The sequence below is a fragment of the Lytechinus pictus genome, chromosome 17, assembly GCF_037042905.1.
Source record: "Lytechinus pictus isolate F3 Inbred chromosome 17, Lp3.0, whole genome shotgun sequence".
In the NCBI taxonomy this organism is placed as follows: Eukaryota; Metazoa; Echinodermata; class Echinoidea; order Temnopleuroida; family Toxopneustidae; genus Lytechinus; species Lytechinus pictus.
The window spans coordinates 2,648,256-2,671,013 of record NC_087261.1 but is presented as its reverse complement, the minus strand read 5'-3'; the positions used below and the strand labels follow the sequence as shown (position 1 = coordinate 2,671,013).

The following is a 22,758-nucleotide window of genomic DNA, read 5'->3' as shown; positions in this document are numbered from 1 at the left end:
ATTGATTGATCATGCCAAATCATCTCACTTGATTATAAAGCTACGTCCAGGATATTGACATCTTCAGACATGGACTTCTTTTTTAATTTCTAACTTTCCTATCCTCGTATCAATTAAAATCTTCACTTTTAGTTTGACCTCCCTTGTATGCAAATTGACGCATGGCTTGCTTGACCGCAGCAGAAATCTCCCGAGAGTTTCATAAGATTCTAAACAATATATATTTTGTAGGTTTTTTGCTGTTGCCAATTTTACTGAATATTCGATTTTGGTAAGTAAAATAGTTTAGGTAGTGGATCAATATAATGGCATTACATTCCCCAATACCAAATAAAGATGTTTGCATTCATTATTACAAGTAGCTGCTGTATAATTATCTAGAATGTATGGCGCTGACGTCTATTTCTTTTCGGAAGAAATTAATGTACAGCAGTGTCAAATAGATTATAAAATTCTAAATGATATCACAATACTGACAATAACAATACTGACAACGAAGTTGTCTTTCCAAAAGTTATATTTGCATGATATGCAGTACTTAATTCCAACCCACACACACACACACACCCGTCCCCTGCACGATCTCCTCTGTGTGTGTTTCCGTTAATGTAATTTCTATAGGAACACGGCGCCGCAGCTTTTCGCTGCATTAACGCCAAGCTGATATACCCAGTTACACGGGAAACAAAAGTTAAATTAATCACAGTGGCTGATCTTTATAAAGTAGACGACAGAAATTACTACATATGGGACCTTTTCGGTTAAAGCAGAGGTAATGCATAAGCGGTGATCTGAACTCACGACCTTACCATCACAAGTCCAACGCTGTAACCACTAAACCACACAGTGCTTACCTTCCTTAAAACATTCAAGCTGGCTGACTCTGACTGTTGCGGTCTCGCCAGTCTCTATTCCTCCAACTCTCATTTGTTTCAACGGTAGCATGGTTCTGTCTGTTACCCATCCATTGTCATCGTGAATCGTTGTCTGCACTCCGTCACAGTTGCAACTTTGGCTGTTGTCATAGCAACTTCCAAGAGCACCTTATTTGGAATCGTAACGGCAAAGAGAATAAATCGTCAACCAGGATAGTGCTGACAATAATCTTCATGAATATCATGATGATTTTGATAATTATGGTAACAACAACATTTATGATGACAATGTATATACTGTTTTGAATGTTCATAATCCTGAAATATTCAATTGATAACGAAATGTTAACTATTCAAATTAAAATTTATTTCCACAGTTAAAAATATATATAAATCATTGACATTAAGAGATATATTACACGTGGAGGGGTCAAAGAAAGCACAACTGCTTGTATAAATTGGCCCCAAAGTAAGAATAAATCAAATTAATACATGTAAAATAAACAATAACAATATAATCATAATCATAACATGATTACAAATAAGTCTAAGAGAAAAAAGGAGGGGGTGAAAACAAATTATTGCAATAAATGGAAAGCCGTGTTTAGAAGTGTTTTGTTTTGGAGACATGCACGTTTAAATTGATTTAAAGATTTTGATGATTTAACAGAATTAGGTAATGAGTTCCAAAAGAGTGTTCCAAAATAATAAAAAAACAGATCGTCTAGTTAAAGCTATACGTGGCAAAGGAGGGTGGTAACTGTTACGATTTCTAGTTCGCTATGAGTGATACAAATTATTCATTTTAAAATAATCTTGAAAAGACTTAAGTAACATATGGTTGTGGCATTGATACATGAATAAACAGGTCTGTAATGAGATGATATTCTGAATCGGTAAGATATTGTTTCGTTGCAAAAGAGGTGCACTTTCAGAGAGGTAATCGGAATGAGCTATTAGACGGATTGCTCGTTTTTGTAAAATAAAATATTTTCTGTATATTTCTTTTAGTTGTAAATCCCCATGCAATCACTCTATAGTTAATGGTAGATGTGATAAAAGCATGATATAACATTTTTAGAACTGAAGTTGGCAAAAGTTGGCAAGATTTAGCTATTATCCCAATCTTTTTGGCAATTTTATTACAGACCTGTTTAATATGAAAGTTCCAAGATAAATTGTCATCCAAATACCTAAAAATTTTACATTGTGAAGTTAAGTAATTTCGAAGTTATTATAGTATAATTTCAAGTTGTCTATCTTGTGGCTGCATGTACTAAACAACATATAATTGGTTTTTGAAGTATTCAGAATTAAATTATTGACTAACATCCACTCATTGATCTTTTTAAGCTGTGAATTCATATCTCTAAACAGAAAATCAACATTACTACCAGACATAGAGACACACGTGTCATCAGCAAATAACACAAAATTTAGCATATTTGAACACTGAGGTAAGTCATTTATAAATAACAGAAAAAGGAGTGGGCCGAGGACTGAACCCTGGGGAACTCCATATCTCACTGTCCTGGAGCTTGACTCACATTTGTTAAATATAGTAATTTGTTCTCGATCGGTTAAATAATCTGTGATCCATTTGAGTGGCAAGCCCCTTATTCCATGGTAATATTTTTTTTTAAACAGAATAGAGTGGTCAATAACATCAAAGGCTTTAGAGAGATCAATGAATATTGCTAGAGTATGTTCTTTGTTATTAATAGAGTTGTGTATCTTATGTGTGAGCTCCAAGACAGCTGACGATGTGGAGTGCCCCTTCCTGAATCCATACTGGTTGTTAAATATTATATAATTTTCATCAATAAAACTAATAATCCTGTTATACACACATTTCTCAAGTATTTTAGCAAATATATTTAATACAGATATTGGACGATAATTGTTCATATTTTCTCGACTTCCACTTTTGTCTATGGGAGTGACCTTAGCAATCTTCAAATATTTGGGAACAGTACCTGTTGATATGCTTAAATTAAAAATATTACATAATGGGATGCATATCAATGAAATCGTTTTTTTTTCAATACTTTAACAACTATTGAATCCATACCCGGACTAGAGTCGTTTGACATATCTTTCACAATATCATAAATTTCTTTGCATGTTATTGGTTTAAAAAACATAGATTTCAGGTTACGTTGTGGAATGTAATGCTGAAATGAAAGTACAAGGGTTAATAGCAGTATGTTGATTTATCAATTTTTCACCAATAGTTACAAAATGATTATTAAATGCATTCGCAATAAGTAAATTGTCAGACAATGTTTGACCATCAGGAGTAATAATTGAGTCAATAGGTTTAGAATTATGTTTCTTACCCATTATATTATTTATTAATTTCCATGTAGAATGGATATTGTCTTTCACCTGTTTGAATTCTTGTGTGTAATAATTAGATTTGACCTTGCGCAGCTGATAAGTCACACAATTTCTATATTTTTTATATTTGATTTCATTTAAATTTGTTGGATTTCTGATATATTTCTTGTATAGGTTATTCTTTTTATACATAATTTTCTAAGTTCCCTAGTCATCCATGGTTTTTTATTCCTTTTCTTTATGGAATAGCTTCTTATGAGGAAGCAGTCATTGTAATGAAGTAAAAATATACCTAAAAATGATTGTACTTTGTTTCAACATTGTTACTTGAACTAACATCAAATTGAGAGTTAGACAACTTTATAAAGAAGTTCTGTAACGATAAGTCATCAAAGCTTCTCTTAATGTAATGAGTATCAGCAGGTTTGTCATTATAATAGGAGATTGAAGGTAGCAAAAGAAATACCGGAAGATGATCACTTACATCTGTCACTAAAATTCCAGAATTAATGAAATCAGTAGAATTTGAGAAAATGTTATCAAACAGGGTGGCTGAACAATCAGTTATTCTGGTGGGTTTGAAAATAGTTGCACGTAAAGAAAAAGTAAGCATCAGATTCATTAAATCTTCAATACTGTTGGAGATATTATTAATCAAATTTAAATTAAAATCTTCCATTATAAAACAAGAGTTAGAACTAACGTTAAATTTTTTCAAAATATTAGATAATTCGACTTGGAATTCCTCTATTGATTGTCCTGAAGGACGGTATGTTACACCAATGATATTATGTTTATGTTTCCATAATATTTCTACAAATAAAGTTTCTATGTTTTTTTTTTTACACATGTCAGATCATTTCGCATCTTAAAACGTAAAGACTTATGAATATATAATGCAGTTCCGCCGACTCGTCCATAATCACGTGGATTGTTTATAAATTCATAATCAGGAATGTTGTAAAGATTAGTTGCTGAAGAATTGGTAAGCCATGTTTCAGTGAGGCCAATGATTTTGAATTTATGATTTTTTATTATCAAGAAACATGTCAAGATGATCAAAGAACTTTAAATGCTCCTATACAGTTGAAATGAACGATTGAGAAACTATTCGATAAAGAATCTGCATCATATTGTGTAGTAAATTCATTTACAGAATAGTAAGTGTGTTCGGAAGTTTCAGAACTATTCTCAATGAGAGACTGAAATAAATTATTGCTTTCCACATTGTGAACTGAGGAACTGTAATTATTATCTAGGAAGAGATTACTCATGACATGGTCGGAAATTTTACTGAAAGGAAACACATTGCCGATACAGTTGATACAGTAAAAAAAATTATCATGTTCCTAACACTCATCCACCATTAAAAGATGTTTTTTTGTATACTGGCTTAGTATAAACACATGGCTTTCATTGAACATAATTGTTCACCATTTTCATCCTCAATCATTGTTATAAGTATTATTGTCATCATTAATAGTATCATCATGATCCTCATAATCACGTTCCTCTTCTTTGTAAACCGACTTTAAAGTAATGCAGCGATAACGATACCTTTATGATACTTGCAATAATAATGATACTGGTTTGAATAACATTTACTTAAAATACATGGAGCCTTAAAGCACATGTCAATTTTAGGCACATCAAAATCTTTACTGCATTCTTCTCAAAATCCCATATGATAATTTAGATCACTATTATTTACGAATTTCCTTAAGGCGCCTTAGTTCTAATTTCTTCAATACCATACCTTTGTCTTAAGCACTGGCTTTTGAATCTTTAAAACCCAATACATTTTCTAGTTATGTAGAGATTTGAATATCTAAATTGTTGTAAAAGAGAAGTGATTCGTCACAGCATCTTTATCATTACACTGCTATTGTCAGGCATTAATATATTTTACTATTACTATCACTATCGCCACCAAAACAACTTGACAATACTACTTACCACACGGGCACATATCATACACACTGGTACCTGCCCAGGATGTGGACGCCGAGCCGTTTCGGAGGCCTAACCAAGAATATTCTATGGGGTCCAACAACGCTCCTGTTCAAAATAAACACAGAGTACATCAATTTTCTAATAGCTCTTCATTGATTACTATTATTATTCGTTATGGATCTATCACTGTTTTCGTCTTTGATAATTTTCTAAAGAAATACCATCCGCGCCATCACAAGTCATATAGATTTAATCATTTTTTGTATGCTGTAGGGAAACTTTCAGTGAACATCAATCATGACAATTCTGCATTGCACAAAATGTCTAGCGAATTACAAAAGGTTTGTTGTTTGATTAACTTTATTTATTGACAATTAAAAACATGCAATGAACACAATATTATAAAAGATGATTTAATGTGACGTACAAAACTAGCTTAATGAAAAGAAAAAAAAAACTGAGGGCCTCAAGGTTTGCACACGGTCTACAATTAAGTCCCAATTTAATCCATGCGACCACAAATAGGTAGATCACTCCGATTTTCAAGGAAATTTATTACAATAGTTATACTCCATTTTGTCTTAAAAACAGGGCACCAATGTGAATCAAATTTATTTAATCTTATCCATAGATTCCCAGGGGCAACTGATAATATAACAGTCGGGGGGACTATCCATAAAGATTAAAGCCATTAGCTATATTTTTATCAAGCAGTGCTTAATCAGTAGCCTGCCAAGAAATGGAGGGGGCAGTATATGGCGTATGGGGAAAGTTTGTAAAAGGCTGCGAGTTAACGAAACAAGCGAGATAAATAGCGACCTTTTTATTCAAAATTATAAATTTCTCATGGATTGTGGTAAAATATTCAAGCAATAATTTAATATTTCACCTTTTTCCCTTTTCCTTTTCCTTCTCTTTCTCTTTTTTTTTCTTGGTGGCAAAAATTTGGGGGTCCATAGCGCCCAAGCCCCCCCTCTCAATTCTGTTCGCTATTGTGCTTCATCCCCAATCATCTTAATGAATGACGAACAGATAGCTGATAGTAGATTGTATTGAATTCACTTACCATCGTAACAGGTGAATTCGATCTTTTGTCTGCAAGCATCTTCCCCATCGACTAATAGGCCTGCCTTCGTGATCGTCGCTGAGTAGTCGTAGTTGATATCACGAGCGAATCGTCCTTCGCGTTTATAATCGTAAACGTCGTATGGCTCTTGGAAGTCGTGTCCAAGTCGGGTGAGGATCGCATTTTCCACGGAGTTGAAGTCACAGTATACTGCAACAGATAATGGAGTTATTGGAATATTTACATAGCTAAAAGTAGTAGTAATCCTAGAGGGATGGTTCAATACACTATAATTATGATAACGGGTATCCCTCATCATATTACAGAGAGTACATATCGATGGCGATAGCATGAGCAGAATCTGATGACAACATTTCTGTTATCACTAGGTTATCTGATATTATCACTATTATACCCTTTCACTCTTAAAACAAATCAGTCAAATTGACTAGATCAGTAGTCAACTGGGTGCAACTGATATGTCTAGTCACATTTCTGTCATATATTCTAGTCAGTAATAACTCTGTTCTAGTAAAATACGGCTAGAAAATAGTCGAATATGACTTGAATAACAATTGCACCCAGCGGACTCGATTAACTGATTTGTTTTGAGAGTTGAAATGAATGAAAATACTCTTAGTTGCATACTATATTAATGATATATTAATAAATATTTTCCCCCAAAACAATAAACAAATTAATTAATAAATGAATAGATAAATAGGTAAATAAATGAATAAATAAACCCCCTTCATAACAGAGTTTAGGAGAAAAAAGGTAATCGTGAAATAAACTGAACGTGATAAAAAAATTAGTATATGTATGTAAGAAAGTTGATGACTTTGAAAATGTGTTATATTTGAAGGAGCATGACATTTACAAAAAAATAGACTTCTTTAAAAAAAAAAAAAAATCGAAATTTTCACCTGGAATGTAGTCTCCCGTACTCAGTTTGATAAGATACAATCCGTTTGTGCTATGACCGTCTTGTGCTACATCATAGCATGACGATGGCACGGCTCCAGCTTAAATAATAAACGAAAAAGTAGAAGAATGATGTTAACGATAATACATGTAGCAATAAAAACTAAGTTACCTTGGATATATTCTATAAGTTACATTGGGGAAAAGCTCACGGAATCACGCACAATAACAATTAATTATGATGATTATAAGTACATTAACGAATAATAATATTTATTTATTAATTTGTCAGGTGAAATATAACAAGCACGTTAATAGTGGGAAGTATAAAAAAATACTTTGACAGGATAGCCCATTAAACCCGAGATGGCTTATTTCCCTTAAAAATAAACATTTTCATAATGATAATAATAACAATCATTATCATAAAAATAATAATATTATTAATAATAATTATACCAATGATAATAATAACCGTGATGATGATGATATTGATTTTTTTAGATATCCATGCGACAACAATTTCAAACTATAATTCGTAAGCTTCAGATTTATTCAATAGGTAATTTGGGTCTGTTTCTCTCTCCCGTTGATTGGCCCTTTGACCAAAAGCATTTATTGAAGCGATGCAGGTTGTGTGATAGATTGTGGTACATCACAAATCAAAGGCGGTCTGAAATGTTCAAAACTCTAGTCGTTCTTGGATTTCATGTTGTTGTTTTTTAACTTGGTTATATACACATCTTATGAAGACCTTGATAGTCAGTTCAGAGATAGAGAGTGTAAAAATATAATTTTACCTTGGTAGACAAGACAAGTAGACAACATTTAGGCGAATTATTAATTCTGCTTCATATAGTGAGATTCATTATTTGCTTTTATCATTCGATCTAATGTAGTCAGAGGACAGAAATATGTCTTTTAAATACAGCGTTGACTCGTTAAAAATGGAAATGGCATATCTTACATTTCGTGAAACATATCAGGTCACCAATAGTGAAATTCCCGGATGATGCCCCGTCGCTGATATCACTAATGTATAGACCTCCTATTGGTAATAAGTCTTTATTCGTTATCCATCCACCTTCCGAGTACCAGTTGCCCAGACCAGAACAGTGGCAGGATTCGGTATCCTTAGCACAATTACCGAGCTAAAAGTTGAGATAAAAGTATTTGTAGATTAAAATAATACAAGATGATTGATAATGACGTTGCCCCTGTAAATAAAAAAAAAAACATGAAGTTGGTATCGTTGTTTTCATGATTATTGGTGCTCTTTTTTCTTCTGTGTTTTTTGTAACTACAGTAGCAGGACTAGCAGTATTAATAGTGGTAGTAGTAGTAGTAGTAGTAGTAGTAGTAGTAGTAGTAGTAGTAGTATAGAGAGCAGATATTGCAACGACACACACTGTCTTATACAGCATGCATCTAAATTGGGATGCTTGTGTATGGCAATTTGCCTGGTAACTGGGGACGTTATAATCGAGTTCTTACAAAATTCTGGGCCACTTACTGACTTCCGTTCCACTTTATTCCCCAGTATGAGCGCACATGCGTCACACAACAGTGACAACACCCTCTACCCTAATCACACCCACTCACATCAACACCCACACCCTCACACTCCCACCCACCCGTTCCCACATAAACGCGCGCGCACCCCAACACCCACTCACACAAACTTTTAAGTTATCATCGTACCTCGTTGCAATAGCAAGCTGTAGATTCGGCCTCATTGCCGGGCCAGAATGGCATTTGGTTTTCATCCTTGTCCTGCCAATAAGACAAGGCCATAGAACCGGAGAAAGTCCTCGATTCGAAGCATTCGTACATCATGTATTGGTAGCAGTAATCGGAAGCAGCCGCCATGAATCCTACGTTAGCTAGAAATGATAAAGATAAAAACGATTATGACAATGAATCATTGTGATAATGAAACGCAAGTTGCTTCACCCTGCTATTCTTGTGGTTGAAATCAATAGGTTTCTAGCCGAAATCTATATAATTCATCCCTTGCATATCTAACTTTTATTGATATATTCTTTATTTAGTTATATGCGTCTTTATTGATTTATTTATCTATTTATATGTGTTTTAACTTATTTGTCTATCCATTAATACATACATATATCAATTTAGTCATTAATCCAGTCATATTTATTATGTATTTAATTATTTGTGTAAGTATGTGATAACTCAATTTTCCATTCATTCCTTAATTTTTCCAGATTATGTCAAGCATGTCAAAAGTGACTGACAATGATTAGTGTTTTTATTTACAATTATCTCTCATCTTCATGATCTTACCGGCTGCATTTGAGCTATATGTAACACTCGAGGAATAATTCCCATCGTAAGACTGGAGGAAATTCCAACCATTCAAATCGCTGCTTACGGTTACCATAGCAACATCATTGTTGAGGACGGATGTGAAGTCACAATGGACGAAGATGGTAGCGTCGTACGAGCCTCCCGTCGGGTTTAAGACGTAGTAGTAACTGTCTGTAAATCCTGCGTCATAGTAGTCCTTACAGCTACTATAATCGGGCGCTGTGGTCCGTAGTGGGATTAGAAAAAAAATGTTAAATAAAAATCACTGTATCGCCTGACGCATTATGCTCGTTCTCTCTCATTAAGGCGTTTCCTCTATATATATATATTTTTTTTTTTGGAGCTGTTCGGGGTGTTAGTAAGCCCAAAATTGCACTGGCGAAAACAACTTAGTTTAAACTGACGAGATATGAAAGGGTCACTGGAGCTCAGTTACTTTAGTCACATTTGAATATTTTCGAGTCAAATTCGACTAGAAAAGGGTCACTGAGCTCAGTCACATTCAGTCACACTTGAATATTTTCGAGTCAAATTCGACTTGAACACAGTATGCTTGCTGGTTACCAAGTGAAAATAATGGTATCAGTTGTACTGAGCTAACTAGTTTCGGGAACCAGTCACTTCAGCAAGTTTGCTTTAGTCAACCCAGTATAGGGCCTACAAATTAGTAGTCCCTCTTTAAATGTATACATATATTTTATTTTGATCTGGATCTGTCTTAAATTAAATGCTCACTACTTGTCTTAAAGTTGAATAACAATGGCCAAAAGGATAGTCCTGTACTTACAGTTGTCTATCGGGCAGTAGATTGGATCTGTGAGGTCTGTATAAAGATAATAACCGGCTGTCGTAACGGCATTGTACTGATTTGTTTCCCATTCTCTGCATGTAGCACCTGGATTTAATTTAAAAAAAACATCAAAAATAAATCGATAACTTACTCAAAACTAAAAATATATATAATACAAACCATCTTATATAGTATGTCTATATGCTGACATTGTGTCACAGTGAAAGGTGATGAATCTATTGAACTATTCGACAAGGGGAAATGGCATTGAGTAATTTATTTGTTTTTTGTTTATGTTTTGTTCATGCATGTTTATTATAATTATACTAGTGGAAAACAAATTTCTTTGTAATCATCACGTATGCGAAGACAAAATTAATATCTTGTACACTCTAAAAAATATTGGGTAAAAGTGCTCCATGAGGGTAATTATGTGTCCAACCAACATCAGGCATTTCTTTGGGGCATTTTTATTCATCCAGTGTGATGAAAATTTTGCCCATTTTCAAGTAATTGCTGCTTATTTTTTAACCTTACTGGACAATATACTTCCCGTATTGGGAAAAATGCTTCCCCAAATTGGTTGGAAAAATACTTAACCTCGTGGTGGTAAAAAGTTTGCCAATATTTTTTACAGTGTATCTTGTATCTTGTCATAGTTTGGGGTTGCTACTTACTATGTTGTACACCGTATAGAGCCACTCTTAATCCAATACTATTTCCCCAAGCTTGAGGGGCTATTCGAACGTAGCGTGCAATGAGTGGAGGATTGAAAAATGCAGATGATATAACATCGACTCCCGATCCGTCATTTCCAATGAAAAGCTATGAAATGAAATACATAAACAAAAATAAAATAATGTTTGATCATCCATTTCAAGCAGCTCAAATACACTGAAAAATCTGACAGCCTTCTGCTTTTGATTTCGACCAAAAAAGCAAAAGGAAAAACTCATAACTCTGTTATTAAATTCATTCTGATAAAAACAAAAATTCTGAGAAACTTGACGACAAATATTCGACAAAAAAAATATCAAAAGATAACAGTTGGACAAGAGAGCTATAAATGTCTATATTTTCTAACGGACCGTGCAAGGTGTTCTCCATTTTGTAATATGTCTTCTTATCCACTGAACATGTCAAATTTACATGTACTACTAATATCATATTAATCAATAATGAAATTTAAGGTTATTGAACTAACACACCATGGTGATTGATTTTATTTCTTTTTAAATAACGAACGAAAACAAATCACCTTGGATAGCACTTACATAATCTGATCCTAGGTATTGGAAGGTTGTGAATGAATCATCGCTCATTGCGTGCAAGATGTTATAACTCTCCACGTATTTATTAGCACTACTTTGATGTCCTTGCATGTCAATCTGTGGAAGAAATTATGTACAGTATATTCATCATTTCTTAATAATCACTGATCAACCTTAAATTGTAATGTAAAAATGTTTTACCAGTGAAGGACTTTTCAGTACATACACACACACACACACATACCCTCACACACAAACGCCCACACACACCCTCACACAAAGGAAAATTGTCAAGTTAGGTTATTCATCGTTCTAGCATTACTAAGACGTGTAGGCCCACACAGAAATTATAGTAAATCTTCAAATATGAAAGGGGCCTTTCAACATATTTTTTTCAGACTTCGAACTCCAACGCTGACAGCAATACTGATAAAAGCCATCATTACAACAAATGATATTGGATAACCAGGAGAGAGTTGAGCCATGATTTTTTTTCACCCTCGTTTCCCCTTTATTTTCCACTCTTAATATTCACTACTTGAACATGATGGGGATAATCGCATATGCCCCCCTTGAAGATCTGCTTGTGGGGGTATGACTCACTTGCGGATCCACGTGGGAGGGCAAAGCCGTCCCGTGCCCCCCCCCCCCCTGAGAGACACAATAAATACCTTTTTGAAAGTGAAGACCTTTTGTCTCTCTTTTATTTTTGCTTGTCAATTATTTTTGTGGACAAAATGTTATTTTTTTGTTGAAAACCTTTTTTTTTTCATTTTGCTTGTCACATTTTTCCTCGGGAAAATCTGCCTCTCTTTTGGAAAATCCTGGCATGACTGATCATCTTGAACCCAGGATAAAAATATCGCGAGTTCTATAAAAAGCTTTTAATTAGCAATTATCTCTTTCAGTTGATATGGTTCCATGACAATTGCTCCGCCGACATTTGCTCCGCCGACAATTGCTACGCAAAATACGACAACTGCTCCGCCGACAATTGCTCCGGACAGTTGCTCCGCCGACAGTTGCTCCGTCGACACTTGCTCCGCCGATATGTGCTCCGTCGACACTTGCTCCGCCGATATTTGCTCCGCCGATATTTGCTCCGCCGACATCTGCTCCGCCGACATCTGCTCCGCCGAAAATTGCTCCGCCGACAATTGCTCCGCCGATAATTGCTCCGCCGACATCTGCTCCGATTATACGACAATTGCTCCGCCGATAATTGCTCCGCCGACATCTGCTCCGCCGTTAATTGCTCCGATAATGCGACAATTATGATTTTTTTTTTATTCCTACTTTCATACGCATAACAATGGTAGCACAGGCTGAAGGCGTCAATTTACCATGGAGCATAGCTCCATGAATTTACAAAGTAAACTTAAACTATGCTTGCATGATATATTACATATCATACACAGGGGTCGCGGAACGGTTTTCAAAGTGAGGGCTGAGTCAAAAGTGGGGGGCTGTCCATGCTAAAAATCACAATCATATGATCATTCTTACGTTTTTTGTACACGGCTTTGGAAAATTGGGGGGCTAAAGCCCCCCGGCTCCGCGGCCCCTGATACATGCATATAGAAAGAAATAGAAAAAAGGGGTAAGCACAAAGGAGGGAGAGATATTCTTAATACTTATTCATGGTGGGGGGGGGAGCATTTGTGTAAGTTTTATTACGTGCCTGGCGATTAAAAAGAAGAAAAAAACGCGTTTTCATGTAATTATTATAACCATATATAGCTCCATGTTATAACAGTAGAAACAAAATCGCTCAGACTGGCCGAAATATGCTCCGAAGTGGAGACATTTGCTCCAGGTGAAATTCAACGGTATACCCAACCTTATTTTGTCGAAAACCTGTACTGTAGTCACGCAAAATGTTTACTGTCGGCAAATTTTGTGCGACACAAACATGACCAAGACATTCAGTAAGTAAAAATTAATATTCAAGAAAATACCAACTTGTGAAAGGCTACATGTCGTGTCACCTTCTCGGCACACCCCTCCACTCTGGTTTCCATATCCTCTCGTACACACAGTGCTCTCAGTCTGGTCTCCACATCCACATCATGTCATACACACCGTAGGTTTTTAGATTATGATAATACTGTATATAATAGTGAGTTGCTTTTTTGTTTTATGTTGATCATGATTGTTTTCTTCACTGATAGAAAAAGGATAATTAATTTTTTTTTAAATAATCCAAAAATAAAATCCATATGTTCTGTTTTATATAGTTATTAGTCAAGGTTACTTTAGTTCGCATTAGTTCTCATTGTTTATACGTTCTAATTCTTATGCATTATTCCGATTGATATTGTACTTTAAATTTGACTATGTATTGTTACTTTGATTTTGTTGTGCTTTGTGAACGGAAAATGAATAAATCTTAATCTAAATCTAAATATGGTCCGCCAATAGTCGAATTATATTCATTATGATGTTATAATGTAAGTAACAATTTGTTGTTGATGGGGGATATAATTTTACACGTAGTTTCAAAAAAAAAAAAAAAATCAATCAAACAAGATTTTCTTTTATAAATGATATACCTTCATGTGTATATAGCCGCCTATGTATTTTCCAAGAATGAACTATATGAGAAGAAAACGTGTGTTCATGTACTTATTATCATTATCATTGTACCACCATTATCATCATCAGCATCATTATCAGCATCTTCATCATCACCATCATTATCATTGCCGTCGTCGTTTTGCTTATGCGGAAATCAAACAAAAATGATTGTGAAAAGGGTTATGGAGGGAAAGAGAGAGAGAGAGAGAGAGAGAAAGAGGGGGAGGGAGTGAGAGCTTGAGGAAAAAAGGAGGTGTATGACTTATCATTTCTGAATATCGCGATTTCTGTTTATTCATGGGATTGAAATAGAAGGATAAACTTAACAAGTTCTTGTCATTATAATTTTTTTTATTTGATTTACTGATCAGAACATGAGATAAATGAAATCATGAAGACTGTACGTTCCCGACAGTTTTATTAACGTTTTCCAACCAAAACTACACTTTAATGACTGCAAACACCTTCATTTTCACACACTCGCAACTATGGACACAGTATACATGTAATTGAGAGTAGTGTCATTTTCAAAACCTTTCTTAGCTGCAAGGAATACTGAATCTCATTTCCACAATGTGCATCTGAATGCACAATGCCTGTGTTTCTAACATGTACCCAAATTACCAAATTTAAAGAACACATGTTAAGATCTAATGAATCAGCAAAATAATCCACATTCTATCATGATCAGCAGGCATAACAGCCTATATACTCTTCAATACTTCAATTACAGTTTGTCGAAAGAAATAACACAAAGAAAAAGAAATATATAGAATTGTAACTCTGGTAAATATATCAAAAATATTCAATTAACGCATCGTGCTCTCATTTCTTTTACGAGATATCTCCCCCCCCCCCCCGAGATATGCTTCATGTTTACAATTAAAAAAAAGCGTATAAATGTCCCCTTTCCAGGTCATTAACAGCTCGTGCTTTGTGCTCGCATTATAAAACAGAAACATCTCTGTGCCAGGGGCCACGGGGCCAGGGCAGTCCAACTGGCAATTAACAAAGTTCGTTCTCTCCCCAGATCTGAAGTTCTCAAACCAAAAAGTGACAAGGAGACCACCGACAGAATACCGCTTGTGACCACCTTCCATCCCAATCTACCCCCTCTCCGCAAAATCCTGTTTGATAACCACCACATTTTACACACTTAATTCTGATCGTCTCCAACAGGCCGTTCCCGATACTCCCCTTCTAGCATACTGACGCCCACCGAATCTCAGGGACCTCATTGTTCGTGCTGAAGTGCCCTCCCTCACTAACCATTCTTCTCCCATACAGCATGGCACCTTCAAATGCACCAGCAACAGGTGCATCATATGTGAAATACACCTTCACGAGGGCGATACTTTTACCAGCAACTCTACCAGCCTGTCTCACCAAATCAAGGGCAACATCACATGCACTACCACTAATGTTGTATATCTCATCACTTGCAGAGTTTGTAGGGTACAATACATAGGGGAAACCAAGACCACACTCAAGAAACGATTCTACGGGCACAGATCCACCGTCAACACAGCAAAGCTGGACACTCCAGTTGGCCGCCATTTTAACCTCCCCAACCACTCCATCACTGACATGATGCTACAGGGCATCGAATCTTTCGGTACCCGTCCTGACTCAGTCCGTACTAGCAGGGAGAAGCTCTGGATGAGACGACTTCGCACCACCCAACCTCATGGCCTGAACATCCAAGAGGGGAACGACTGATTTTTCTTTCCTATCCACTTTCAATTTATATATACATATAATTTTTCCCCTCAGCTCTTTTGAATAGTTACATTATAGTTTCTTACTCTACTTTCCTCCCATATCTCATACAAGCTCAGCTCCAATTTTTCCTTCCTTATTCAGGCGATATAATAATTATTATATATATATATATTTGTTTTTTCTCCACTCACCTCTTTTAGATTTACCACATTTGCTTATTTACATGTATACTATGGTTTCTTCATAATACACCCCCTCTCTTCCATATTTGCTTTTACCTTTTTAGGCAATTTGCTTCCTCTTTTTCACATATGCAGGTTTTTTTTTTTTTTTTTTTTTTTTTTTTTTCCTTTTTTTTTTCTTCTTCTCCTACTATATAGTCTTATGTTTTTTTCCCGTCACACCTAGCGGATTACAATATCAGTTACACCATATGTGTATTTATATATTTTTTCATATACATTTCTTTTTTGGATATATTTATATACATATCACTTATAGATACATATTTACACTTACCTTCTTCTCTTAGTTTGTTTAATGCTTTATCATATATACTTATATGTCTTTTGCACATTATCAGTTGTTCCCCATTCTTTTCCTTTTTCCCCCCACTCTTATGCACCAGTTTATTAAGCCTTTCTTTGTAACCTGTTTGACCCACCTCTCACTAATTCTCTTGTTTTTCATCCCATTATCACTGTTTTGTTCCAGATCCTGTTTGATGTTGCCTGCCTCATTATTTTAATCCCTCTTGGCTTGAGGTATTTTACTGGCCTTACTTAGACTAACTTCCCTTTGTGTCTGCCTACTCCTTTTCTTTCATCCCCTTCACTAACCTGATTGGTCTTCTCTACTCACTAATGCCCCTTTTGTCTCCTTGTTTCTAGTGTTGCTGTAGCTTGTTTGTGGTCTATATTATGGTTGTTCCACTTTATATGTTTGCCATTTTGCCTCCGACGAAGATTCTGCTAGGATCGAAAGCTTAGGCCCCTTTTTTACATTATAAATTAAGTGAGATGCGTATTGGGTTTCATGAATTTGTAACTATATTATTGCTGGTATATATATTATTGTCTTTTAAAAATAACATTATTTGTTTAGACGTAATGAGAGAGATACATACATATATTCAATTATTATAATATATTTATATTGTCGCTATTGCACAGAATAGAACAAAAATACAACCGAAGTCTAGTTTTATAGTAACTCATCAGTAGCGTAATGAGCCAACAACAAAAAATGGAGGGGGCGAGACAAGGATGACATTTATTTTCCTTTCCTTTATTCTTTTTTTTTTCATTGGTAGGGAGAATGGGGGGATCCGTGACCCCTAGCACGCCCCTCCCCCATCTGTACGCCAGTGATGATCATACTTTCGTTTGAAACAAATTGAAGGAAAAAAAGTGCAAGGGTAGATAAGGCCGAAGACGTAAATAAAAATTATTGATAAAAATATTAATAATTATAATACTGATAAATATACAATAAATCAAGCGGTCACCAATAAAAATAAACAACGTGAAAGAACAAAACGAGAAAGAGAGAGAGAGAGAGCCCGCGCGAATGTATGGTGTATAAGTTGCTGGAAAGCAGAAGAGATATTGTGTCCAGCACCCCCCCCCCATTCTCTCCCCGCTCAAGACCGGAGTGAAACCAATGATAATAATATAATATAATAAAACAACAAGTGGAATGCCTCTGGCCGTCTCACCTGCATCACGCGATTCAATATAGCAGCAGTGCTGATTTTGAAAACTACTGTAACTCGCACAAGATGTTCAGTGATACTTGGTTACTCTTATTTCCACGTTTTATGAACTAGACCAATACACTTATAGAGATATGATGGCAATTCAACAAATACCCCCAACGTGGCCAAAGTTCTTTGACCTTACATGACCTTTGACCTTGATCATGTGACCTGAAACTCGCACAGGATGTTCAGTGATACTTGATTACTATTATGTCCAAGTTTTATGAACTAGACCAACACACTTTCAAATTTATGGCTGTAATTCAACAAATACCCCAATTTGGCCAAAGTTCATTGACCCTAAATGACCTTTGACCTTGATCATGTGACCTGAAACTTGCACAGGATGTTCAGTAATACTTGATTACTATTATGTCCAAGTTTCATGAATCAGATCCATAAACTTTCAAAGTTATGATGGTAATTCAACAGATACCCCCAATTCGGCCAAAGTTCATTGACCCTAAATGACCTTTGACCTTGGTCATGTGACATGAAGCTCAGGCAGGATGTTCAGTAATACTTGATTAACCTTATGGCCAAGTTTCATGAACTAGGTCCATATATTTTATAAGTTATGCTGTCATTTCAAAAACTTAACCTCAGGTTAAGATTTGGTGTTGATTCCCCCAACATGGTCTAAGTTCATTGACCCTAAATGACCTTTGACCTTGGTCATGTGACATGAAGCTCAGGCAGGATGTTCAGTAATACTTGATTAACCTTATGGCCAAGTTTCATGAACTAGGTCCATATACTTTCTAAGTTATGCTGTCATTTCAAAAACTTAACCTCAGGTTAAGATTTGGTGTTGACGCCGCCGCCGCCGCCGTCGCCGTCGGAAAAGCGGCGCCTATAGTCTCACTCTGCTATGCAGGTGAGACAAAAATCCAGATTCACAATTTCAATGGGGAGTGTGTCATTCCCCTTCTCCGTTACTTTGTCAAGTGGCAGCGGCAGGGAGAACAATTTGTTTTGTTTTTTAAGCAGAAAGCTGTGATGATAGGGGGAGAATAAAGTAAATAAAACATTAACGAATAACAAGAACAAAACAACGACAAAACAATTTGTATCAGGATGAATTTCTTATCATTTAACGTGGACCAACTTGGAGAAATAAGATGTTCATGCAATTGTCGTATAATCGGAGCAAATATCGGCGGAGCAATTGTCGCGGAGCAATTGTCGTATAATCGGAGCAGATGTCGGCGGAGCAATTATCGGCGGAGCAATTTTCGGCGGAGCAGATGTCGGCGGAGCAATTATCGGCGGAGCAATTTTCGGCGGAGCAGATGTCGGCGGAGCACATGTCGGCGGAGCACATATCGGCGGAGCAAATATCGGCGGAGCAAGTGTCGACGGAGCACATATCGGCGGAGCAAGTGTCGACGGAGCAACTGTCGGCGGAGCAATTGTCCGGAGCAATTGTCGGCGGAGCAATTGTCTTATTTTGCGTAGCAATTGTCGACGGAGCAATTGTCGGGTCGCCGTTGATATAGCCAGGCCTATACATGTATGATTTCGCGAAGATAATGTTTTCGGCCTTAACACCGCTCAGCTAATTCATTTGGTGACAATCATGGTGTATCTGTTAAACTGAGGAATTGCTATTCACTGATAGTCTGGCGTAGCGACGGAATAATATCCCCTCACGGTTTTGATTGATGCTACAATTAACGCATGAATCACCAAAAATCCGTTTGTCCTTGTTCTCCGCTCCGTTATAGTAGGATTTAAAATCGATTTAAACATGAAATTGGCCAATCACACTCACAGTTGCATGCGCATATTGATCATAATACTGAACACCAGCCAGAACTGTGATCAACATTGATTGTTTTCATTAGTGTCACTTGACCCTGATCTGTAACAAATACTTACCTTTGTTATGACTGTACCAACAGTAAAATCAAACTGCAGCCATTCATTAGCATTGGTCGTACTTGGGACCCAACATCCTGCATAGAAAGAGACAAATCAGGATAAATGCTCAGGGTTTTAAAAAAGTCACAAAAGTTATTTATTCACTTCAGTTTTATTTCAATTTTCCCAATTTATTTTAAGTGCGAAATCGAAAAGCTCCGAACAAGAAAAGGAAAACAACATTATATTTCACCCTTCTCTCTTTCCTTTTCTATCATTTTTTTTTCTTTATTGTGATTTTTTGGGGGGAGGCGCTCCCAACTCCCCCCCCCCCCTCTGTACGCCACGAAATGAAATGAAATTTAATTATATTTAATGAACATTAATTACCGGAATTATCAAGAACGCCCTCTGTCGCTTCATTACCACTTTTCTCGCTTGACGCACTCATAGTCACACCACTGAGTGAAGCGAGGTCATCCTGGTTGACATACGCACCATCAACTAAACAAGGAAAAACAGAAATTAAATAATTCAACAATTAGCTGTGATTCAGGTGGGGGGGGGGGGTTTATGAAAGGAGCTGAAGAACAAGTCCTGTTCTATTCAAGAGTTACCATAGTAACAATGCTTCTCAGGGATTCAAAAACAAAGAAAGTTGTCAGATCTGACAACTTGTCGGACATAAATGTTGATGAAACGCTCCCCTGATGTTCAAGTATCCGAAACTATTGAGGATATGGACGATGATTACAAAATATGTATTATATCAGTGTTTTATATTTTTACTGATTTCGTGAGTATATCAAAACTTTATACGAATATTTTATTAAGAGGCTGCACTCTACAAGCTCCGCTTTTCAGCAGCCTCCTGCATATCCAACCTGTGTGAATAGTTATCTTGATTATTGTTATATAAATTTTACTTGATCTATTGATTATGTATCAACTTATGATGTATGGAACAAAACATATTGTAAATGTTGGAGATGTAAATAAATGAAATGAAATAAAAACTTATTTTACTAAATATACAACAGTGAATGTATATGAATTAGATTAGAGAGTCAAGTTGTCTTCCGAGATGAATATTCCTTTTTATTTCATAGATGAGAGAAACAAAAGTTCATTTAATTTACTTGTCGTTTTAAAGTCCCACGATGACCCAGACGTGTAATACCAGCCGGAGCTGCTGCTTGATTCATCCAAAACGTTCTCTGATGACACAAGACCTAAGGGTGAAACAACCAAAAGAGCATGATGAGTGAGGAGAAAAAATTCAGAAGATAAAATGTAGACAGACCTTAAAAAAGGATTTCATTTTATAATCAGCCAAAAGCTAGTATTCCACTGATTTTAGTCATTAGACCAAACTGACTTAATCGCTCCACGGACGTAAATTAATAGGCACGCACATAAAAATATAAATATATATATATATATATATATATATATATATATGTTGGTATGTATATTTATAATCTATATCTGAAATTAGAATACATTTTGGGGTATTATATCATTGACGTTTTTATTAAATCTCTGCCCTCGATAAACTGAATATTTAAATCTCCATTTAAAGTAGTCGATGAGTGGCCACGTTTCTTTCAGATAGATTTCAGACATTTTTTTTGCTGATCATTCAAAAAGCAGGTTTAAACGCTCGTAAATAGCTGGAGTTCAGTATCAAGTGCCACTATACTTTCATAATTACGTTGCCATCTACGTCAATTGGTCTATACGTACTGTTTCGGCATCCGTAGACCTCGACTCGCATAGACAATGCACCCGAGTATGTCTGGGGTTCGAACCTCACGAAGCGGGCGTGGGCAGCAGTCTCGAAGTACAGGTACTTGACCGTTCCATATTCGGTATTGCCATCGAAAACCTTTTTATATCAAGGAGGGTAGATATGAAAATAATAAAGAGATACAAAATAAAATGAAACGTAAATAAGGTCAATTAAAAAAAGAAACTGCGACAGTTTCAAGTAATAAATCACAATTGGTGTGATACTGTTATTGAGTTTGTTTAGATAGTACTTTCATTGGTTATATTATAAATATGATACAATCCAAAGCCGTCTTTTTAATGCTTCCTATGTCCTCGAGTATTGTCTTTAATTGCTTTATATACATTTCCTTTTCTTTTGTCATTGCGCATTGAGCACTCTACAGATTGCATTTTGAGCATTATAAATCATACATTATGATCTATGTTTACATCATAAATGCCATAGTATGATATTATGTGTTTATAATATAATGTGATTCTAACATCGCACATCTAATTGTTGTTACTTGTTGTGTTTTTTCATCCTGTCACAAGCTATGGCTTAAAAGGGGAAGTTCACCCTGAAAAAGATTGTTGTAAAAATAGCTGACAATTTCATAAAAATATTAAAGGTTTGAGGAAAATCCATTAAAGATTAAATAAGTTATTAGAACGTCTAAAACGAGCAGCTGCCCCATATGTTATGTAATATAAAATGCATAAATTTCAACTTTTTAATGGTTCGTGAGGACTTATTTTTGTCTTTCTTTTTAGAAATTGATGTGAAATGATTTGTCTATTGATATATTTAAGGTACAGTAAAAGGCCATTTTCGATTTTCTGAGAAAAAGATATTTCAATGATTTTGTTTTACCATACGATATGTAGGAAAGTTGCTCGCATATGACGTCACGAATCAAATGATTAAAATCATAATAACTTTTTTTCATTCTTTGATGGATTTTTCTCAAACTTTCGGCAGTATTTTTTTAATTATTTTTCTGCTATTTTTACAATAAACTTTTTGTCAGGGAGAACTTCTCCTTTAAACCTGTTAAAGGGGAGACAAACCACTCGGGTTTGACAATTGATATAAATTATCATATTGAATGACTGTGTAGCATTTTACTGTCACTATTCATAATTCACAAACAATACAAGCTTGGCATAATCTCTTACTATTTCAATGTTTCACCAATGATTAATAAACATTCATGTTCTAAACGTTTCTGAGGTAAGCCTGTCGAATACGACTAAAGCTATTTCTCCTAATCAGCTCTATCGAAAAAAAACACTTCAGTTTCAACAATTAATTCGGTTGTAAATATCTTTAAAAAGAACCACAAGCATTAAAGGATTACTATTTTAGCAATATACTGATAACAAGCTTCACATAATTATATCGGTGTTACTTTAATATGGATGTTTTTATAAAAAAAATCGTTGTTACTCATTTTTTCCGCACTAGGCAATCATGGAACGTTTAATTTCTCCTTCAAAATGTTTGTTAACTT

The 22,758-nt window shown here is 35.5% G+C and overlaps 1 protein-coding gene across 1 annotated transcript in view; it reads right to left on the bottom strand.

The window, feature by feature from the left end:
* LOC129280583 (uncharacterized) overlaps positions 1 to 22,758 on the bottom strand; it is a 43,283-nt gene that overhangs the window by 5,322 nt on the left and 15,203 nt on the right. The window contains exons 16-29 of the mRNA XM_054916586.2: positions 21,218 to 21,359; positions 20,611 to 20,703; positions 19,862 to 19,975; positions 19,490 to 19,566; positions 11,554 to 11,667; positions 10,957 to 11,104; positions 10,277 to 10,384; positions 9,466 to 9,708; positions 8,860 to 9,041; positions 8,126 to 8,309; positions 7,161 to 7,259; positions 6,235 to 6,444; positions 5,172 to 5,273; positions 855 to 1,043 (exon numbers count right to left, since the gene is read on the bottom strand). Coding sequence (XP_054772561.2) covers positions 855 to 1,043; positions 5,172 to 5,273; positions 6,235 to 6,444; positions 7,161 to 7,259; positions 8,126 to 8,309; positions 8,860 to 9,041; positions 9,466 to 9,708; positions 10,277 to 10,384; positions 10,957 to 11,104; positions 11,554 to 11,667; positions 19,490 to 19,566; positions 19,862 to 19,975; positions 20,611 to 20,703; positions 21,218 to 21,359 — 2,005 coding nt within the window. The remainder of the gene's footprint in view (positions 1 to 854; positions 1,044 to 5,171; positions 5,274 to 6,234; positions 6,445 to 7,160; positions 7,260 to 8,125; positions 8,310 to 8,859; positions 9,042 to 9,465; positions 9,709 to 10,276; positions 10,385 to 10,956; positions 11,105 to 11,553; positions 11,668 to 19,489; positions 19,567 to 19,861; positions 19,976 to 20,610; positions 20,704 to 21,217; positions 21,360 to 22,758) is intronic.